Source organism: Thermobia domestica, chromosome 2, assembly GCF_964235325.1.
Source record: "Thermobia domestica chromosome 2, izTheDome1.hap1.1, whole genome shotgun sequence".
Lineage (NCBI taxonomy): Eukaryota > Metazoa > Arthropoda > Insecta > Zygentoma > Lepismatidae > Thermobia > Thermobia domestica.
In genome coordinates, this window is record NC_137455.1 from 63,980,586 (window position 1) to 63,988,387 (window position 7,802).

Below are 7,802 nucleotides of genomic sequence, written 5' to 3' on the forward strand. Positions count from 1 at the left end.
ACAGTACTTAGCACCAGATCATGATTTGAGCCTAAGGATTTCACTATGGTCACATTTAGCTCATCATGAAAATAATCATTCATTTGGTCGATTCGTGTACATAATATCTGCCTCATTACGTCTCTTGAGGCATTTGAAGTTGCCAGCATGCAATAGCTTTGGCCATTCACATCTAAACAAAGCGCCTGCAATGTCCGTCAACCTGCCATATGTAACTTCTTTACTTGTTGCCTAACATCGGCCTGCAACAATGTTAATCTTATGGTCTCAAAACGACCCTTAAAACGTTGGATAGAATAATAACGACATGGTTTTTGAAAATTTAAATGCAAACTGGACAATCTACACAAAATTTGCAATCGACCAGTGAAAACGGCACGTTTCTAGCACTTGTGGTTTTCGAGATCTCATTGTCGAAAGGATTGGAGACAAACATATCGTCGCATGAGAATCAAAGGAATGTAACTCATTTTTCGTAGCTTTACAGGCAAGAGGACAAAAAATATCTTCTTAGAAAGATGTGTTTTTAATAAGACGGTAATTGATCTACATTACAACAGATGATCGACAAAGAGAACAGATGGCGTTATGATCCATTAATACCAAGTGGGACTTTCAAAATTATGTCCAAACATGAAGAAAACGGAAACCGCATTTTAGGAGTTACCTTCCTCTGGTTTTCATGCGACGACATAAACTTTTCTTTGGAGAAAAACCTATAAACCTAGCATTTTAATATATAGATGATTGAAGGTGTCTTACAGCGAAGTAACTAAGCTAGTTGTCTCCCGGGCCAAGAACTTGCCTTAGTGCTCCCTGACCAACCAAACCAAAACTTTCCCTCAAATATTTGCCCAATTTTGCGAATAAGCCCCCTTTACCCCACCTTATTCCATCACTGGTGTCTCGTAGTCATATTGAATTGCATGCATACATTTTTAATACTTCGAACCACGGGTAAACAACAGTGGAATTGTAGTTTCAATTGTCTCCCAGAGGACAAACGGTTACAGATTATTTCGTACATTGAAAGGGCTTCAAACCTTAGATGCGTAGGTATATCCGAGGCACTGATTCTGGTGTATTGATAACGAAAGTAACACTAGTTAGATATGAATGGATTACCATTGATGAGCAAAAGTTCAGTAATACATTGTATGTTTACTTTTTTTTTAATAAACTTTATGCCCCGTTACTTTTTTACATTCATCGTTTTATTAGCAACATCGTACGTTCTTAAGAAACGTGAATCATAAATGTTTGTAAGGTGTTTTCTTACTGTAGAACACTGGCGCAAATCCCGGGGGATTAGGGGGACATGTCCTCTCCAATTTATGAACTGAGGGACTGTCACCCCCAAGCCTCAAATCTGCCCGCCTCCCAATGTTGAAGACAACTCTGCTTCCCTGAAATTTCACAGCATTGTTTTTCAAGTTCATAAATATTTTGAACATTGCTAAAAAAAAAATAAATAAATAAATAAAATAAAAAAATAAAAATACGGGAACGGTCTTACTCGTCCCCCCGAATGTTGAAGATAGATTCGCGACGCTGCTGTAGAACAGGTACAATTTTTCATGTATCAGCGTGGGTCTCATTGGACCAACATAACACAAATTTGGCAGCCTTTGTTTTAAGTGTACAAATAACAGGTCAAAATTCAGTTGAAAATTTCAACTACTTATAGGACCAATGCGTAAGCGAAATCGGGTGCTGCCTGTAGTTAGCTAGCGTATTAAGTGTTCTATAACGTAATAAAAAAATGTAGAAATCCATTGAAGATGAACGATACAGGTTAGAAAATGGAATGGAACATTAGAAATGCTTTTAATTTACTTATAGTAATCAATTAAATAAAAGCAGTAGTATTCGTTTAATTAGAAAGGTCTAGTGACTGAGTTAACCGGGATAATATGATGGGAATGCCAAATAATTTTCCTGTCTTAGTTTTAGTTAAGTTAATGTTTCTCAAACTCTGTATCCCAAACAAGAAATGCTCCTCGGGACCTCTATGTTTGGTTTTCTTAAATTAAACATTAATCCAGAAAAGACAGGAAAATGAAAATTCAAGTGATTGATTATAGTACACTATCATACAGAAATCTCAAAGTTTGGAAATTATATACAGGGTGGACCAAAAGTAGGTATACAGTCACGTACTGATCTGCTCACTGTATTTCGTATCATTTCTTATTGTTATTAAAATTTCTTTATTATTTGATCTTAATGTCATTTTACTTATACCTTAAGCCCGGAACAGCCAAAGTAAATAAACTCATAAGATAGAACATTATACTTGATCAGTGCAGGGGTGTATACCTGCTTATAGGCCATCCTAAATATGTAACCGTCTTTTTCTTTTCGTCCCAGTATTCAAATACTTTTATTTTTTTTAAAAAAAAAAAGACTATTTTTCTGTTAACACTAATATAAAATTAAGTTAATTTTAATTAATTAATTAATAATAATAATAATAATAATAATAATAATAATAATAATAATAATAATAATAATAATAATAATAATAATAATAATAATAATAATAATAATAATAATAGCATAGTGCCTCGTCACTTGCTACAACTGAGATGCTCCCATGCTTTACGACCTTCAGCTAACCTCTTCGTCTTCATTTACGAGTGTTTCTACAGACTACCCTCATTCACTCCCCTCTGTCTCTTTCCTGAATACATATCCTCTAGCACGTCCCTCTCAGTGAATGTCCAAAACAGTTCCTTTCCTGTTTTCAATTAATCTAAAATTGTTCTTTTCTCACCAAAATTTCAAACACATTCTCATTCGTTTTCTGCTCGACCCAGTTAATTCTCTCCATTTTACTCCACACTCACATTTCAAAAGCACCCGCATATACCTCTAATTAATACTATTTTAAAAGTATAAATACGTTAAATTTAAAATGTGCTCAAAACAGCAAAAAAAATCTAACTAACTAAAAATCAACATTACGTGAAAATAGTTTGAGAAACTGAGAAATTTGCTTGAAAAATTATAAAATTTTACATAAAAGATTAGAAAATAAATAATTCTATTCACATCTTTGGTTTTAAAATTAAGGAGTGTTTCAAAATTATTTTATATAATTTTTAAGATGTTATCATGTAGTACAATATCAGAAAATAAATAATATTCCATGGGGGTTTCTGGTTAATCTCGGTTCCCACAAATTGGATTTTATGATGCAGAAATACCCTTTACTTGTTTCTTCTTGGTATTCCACCTTTGTGGTGGACAAACACCGTGCTCGTGGGTTTTCTCGGGGTTCTCCCGTTTCTTCCCACTTTCTTCATTCCACCATTTCACTCATCTCTCATCATCACCGTCTCCTTTAGCCTAACCGGCATAACAATGGGACGTAAAACTTAATGATTTCATTTCATTTCATTGGTATTCCACCGTTTCCTACCACTTTCTCCCTCCATTCCACAATTTCGTTCATTATCATAATCACTGTTTCCCTTAGCCTTCACAGAGAAAAATCCGTTCTCCGGACAACGGTATATTGTACAATTATACGGTATCCTCTTGCTTACTGTAGAAATCAGTGCGGAGCATACGTTATCCGTATGCTGCATACGCACTGCCCTTAGATGTTACATCATGCCATTCCAGGTTGTTTGACATCTAACAGTTTTCCGTATATCACATGCATATACTTATGTTACATTCCTCAGCTGTATGTTATATACGTCCATTTCTATGTGAGATCCTGACCGCCAACATTATTTCATACGGAAAGTACGTTTAGATGGAACACTTATATAGAAAGTATTATAAAACATGCGTTTTCAGTTATACGTCTGCTGTACGTTAAGTCCAAAAACTACAGGAATTACGCATGTAACCTATCTTTTTAAGTACGCCACTTACATTTTTTTTCTCAGTGTTGAAGCGTTCGGCCGCGGTGGCTCAATGGGAGAACGATCACGTCTAGTGCGTGGGGTCCCTGATTCAATTACAGCTCGCGCTAAGTAGGCTTTTCGGTGGATAAACACCGTGTGCGTGGGTTTTCTTGAGTTTCTCCCGTTTTCTTCCACTTTATTCATTCCATCTTGGCATTCATTTCTCATCATAATCGCCTCATTTAGCCTAGACGTCATAATTGTGGGACGCAAAACTGAAAGATTTCATTTCATTTCCTTAGCCTTCAAGCATATTCTTGGGATAATGAAGACCGAAACAAATAATAATAACGATAAATAGTAATATTATATTAATTGTGAGATCAGTGTAATTATAAAATAGAGAAATTTAAAAGCTTATAGTCGTGTATCAAAAACTAGTGTTTTCAGAAATGCAACAAATAGAACTTCCAATCTTATTTGCTACTTCAATTCTCCCAATTGCAATCTTCTTATTTCTCCCCCCAAAAATTTAAATTTATATAAATCCTTGTTGCTTTTAATATTAGCTGCTAACCTAGTATAAAAGTGTTTAATATTAAAAGAAAGTGCTAGAAGGATGTTTTATTGCTATTTATAATTATTTTGTCTCATTATTATCATCATTATCATAGATACTCTGTCATTATTGCCAGCTTGACAAAAATTGAAAAACTTCCTCGCAGAACTGCAAATACCTTCTTCCTCTTTTCGCAGGAATTTTCTGTTTTAATATCGTCTATTAACTGTAGTATCATTCGCCAAAATTTCTTGTTTCCGCGCCCTACTTTCTACCACATTTATCGTGATACAGTTCGTTCTTAGCCTATATTCCAACCAGTTTCTCATCATTTTTTAAAATTAATTACGTAATTTTTATCTTGTACAATTAATATCGTTCTTCTCTGCTCTCGATATTTTCAATACATCCTATTTTTTTTATCCAGTTAATACCTACCATTCTTCTCCACACCCACATTTTGAAAGGCTGCAGATAATTTTTATTACTTTAGCGTTACAGCCATGTTTCCGCCCCTGTAGAGTAGTGGTTCCCAACCTTTTGTTGACAGACATGCTGTTTACTAAATACACACTACACTGTGACACATTCAGATACTTTATTTTTAGTAGTCGTAATATAATTGAGTTGATTGTAGTTTAGCGTCCCTTTCAGCAGCGAGGCTATATGAGACGTGGACCTACTGATTAACGTGGAATCCCGCCGGGAATTGAACCCGGGTCTCCCACGCCAAAGGCGCGTACGCTAACCGCTTAGCCACGGAGGAGCTCTAGTCGTAATATAAATTATAGTATGTAACACTATAAGTTTCTATATAGTAACGACTTGTAAATAGTACTGATTATTCTTGCTACCCTAAACGCCTTTACTGGTATAGATGACGTCAAAGTTGATTTTAATTAATTACTAAATGCAAGGCGAGTTTGAAATTCCAAAATTTCACGACGCACTTAATGTGACTACATAAAACGTCAGTCTATTGAAACACCATTTGAAAGCTCTCGTGTAGAATAACGTACTCCACACAACATACATTGTGGATTTTTTTTGAAATTCTTTATTGAAGGGCCTAAAACATTTATTCTATTCTAAAACATTCTTTGCTACAGTTAAATAAAATTTTAGAAATTAAAATATGTAAATGATACTATAGATGTGAAAAACCAAAAATGAAATTATAATAGTCCTTTCTGAACACTGAAGAAATATATGTGAATATACATAAGTATTTTGCAGAGTATTTGTTTGTCTTTTTTATACACTAAATTCTAGTGCTTAATCACTATTTCGAAACCGACAACTTTCTGGAGTAAACGAACCAAGAAACCTGCTCCACGAGAAAAGCTAGTAAACAAGTACAATATCCAATCGCAAGGACAACAACACTTCCGGCGACGTCATAAACACACAATGGACGCAAAACTTCATCATACACATCATAGCTGAAAAGTAATTTCCTTTTGTCTTGTAAATATTTTGCAACTACTTCCTTTTGCCACTGAACAATGATCCCAGATTCTCTAAGACGACGTAAAACTGTATTGAAATTTTCTACGAGTGGTGAGCCTTTGTAAAAAGCTATCACTAAACGATAACGGATGAAATCTTCTTCCATTAAATGCAAAACTTCCAGTGATTCATTGTCTATAAATTCAACGTTGCATATCCGTCCAGATAACAGCTTTTCAACAACAACTGCAAGCTTTCCCTCTTGTAATAACTGGTTGAATAACTTATAGTCTGCAAGCAAGCGATTTCTTTCACTTATTGTCATTAACATTGGATCTTGAGCTCCATCAAGTAGTTCTAACCACGTAGTGTCATCCGTTCCCCATTCTAAGCCGGATAAATAGAAATCTTTTATAGTGTTAATTGATTTCTCAAAGCTTGGAATAGTTAGAAACGATACAAGGTTGCATTCGTAAGCAGTTATTACAAGACCTGAAGTAATAAAAAACCATGTTATTTGATGTCTAACAATTGAAGAGTTTACTGAAGGAATTGAATTTCCAAGAATAATTCTGACTGAATTGATAACGGAATAAGTGTACGAGGCATAAGGGTTTGTAGCTTTCGTTGGAAACAATTTCCGTTCAAGTATAGCAAACAAATACAAAGAAAAAGCCATTCCAAAAAGTGAACAAATCGTGATCGCCCATAGAATCGCAGAAAATGGTTGAAAGGTATTTACGATACTGCTTATCCTTTTCGGGCTTGGTGTTAGAAACGTTAAACTTGTTTGAAGAAATGGTACAGACATATAGAAATATTTAAATTTTCCAAGTTGAATGTACGTTGAAGGAATTCCAGCTTGAAATCTAACGTCACTTAGCAATGAATAAAACGTACTTCCTGATACTATCTCTTTTGTAGAGCCCCAATAAGACGTTGCGTAATAAGGAATCCAAGATATATTATAGTATTTAGAGAAAGTGTCCATTATTCTGTAATCTGTACCGTCATAATTGTAATTATCAACAATTACATAAGGAGGATAGTTAGCTACTAGTAACCTGAGAGACAGACCGTTTAAATTCTTCATCTTGTTCCAAATGTTCAAAGGATTCATATTAATATAACCATCTTGCCATCTTGCGATCGACTGGATTTCTTTAGGCATTAAATTCTCTCCTAAGGTGTAAGTGTAAGTAATGTATTTAATGTCCAAATCGTTATTCTTAAATTGGTCTTTTAACGCTACAAAATAAATTTCTGGAAATATTTTAATCCATTCGTTCCTTTGGAAATCACTTGAGTTTACTAAAGTGGTATTGTTTAATACAATATATTTGCAGTTTCCTCTTTGCATTGACAACAAAATAGCTTTATATAGCACTGAAAACACTTCAAAAAAGTCATAAATTTCTAGAATAAAAGTACCACATGCATGATTCATGGCACTTATTAAACTATCCGTGTTATTTCCCTTCGAAGGATCAATATTAATTAGAATAACTGGTACATCATTTATGGATGTAAAATACTGAACTCTTTGACTCTTTTGTTGAATTACGATTACACAAACTTCTTCAATTATATAGTCATGTATTAACACATTCAAGAAAAGCCGTAAAGCATCTTCTCTCTTATTTTCATGTTCAGAAACAAATTCTTGTGTGGGTAAGACACAGAAAATAGTTATTATAATGATTTGGCTTGTACACACCATATTGCTCTGTAAAGAAAGAAGATAATACGTTCGTCAAATACTAATCAAAATAACATACAAAAGCTAATCTAGCAACAGTATGGAAGAAAGTCATCAACAAAACTATAAATTTATATACCATAAGATGCAATATCAAACAGAAATTCATTATCTTCCGTTACTCGGAAAATTTACAATTAGTAACTCCACATGTTTTTCTGTAAAGTGCCCTTAT

At 34.1% G+C, this 7,802-nt stretch overlaps 1 protein-coding gene across 1 annotated transcript; it reads right to left on the reverse strand.

Annotated features, from left to right (window-relative positions):
- Positions 1-5,701: 5,701 nt before the first annotated feature.
- Positions 5,702-7,588, reverse strand: LOC145679047 (ionotropic receptor 21a-like). Its single transcript, XM_081749647.1, has one exon. It carries the CDS (start codon positions 7,586-7,588, stop codon positions 5,702-5,704), a length of 1,887 nt encoding a protein of 628 aa, XP_081605773.1.
- Positions 7,589-7,802: the final 214 nt, after the last annotated feature.

Bases quoted from the DNA above. Each gene is read 5' to 3' on its own strand.
- LOC145679047 (XM_081749647.1), bottom strand. From the start codon at position 7,588: ATGGTGTGTACAAGCCAAATCATTATAATAACTATTTTCTGTGTCTTA.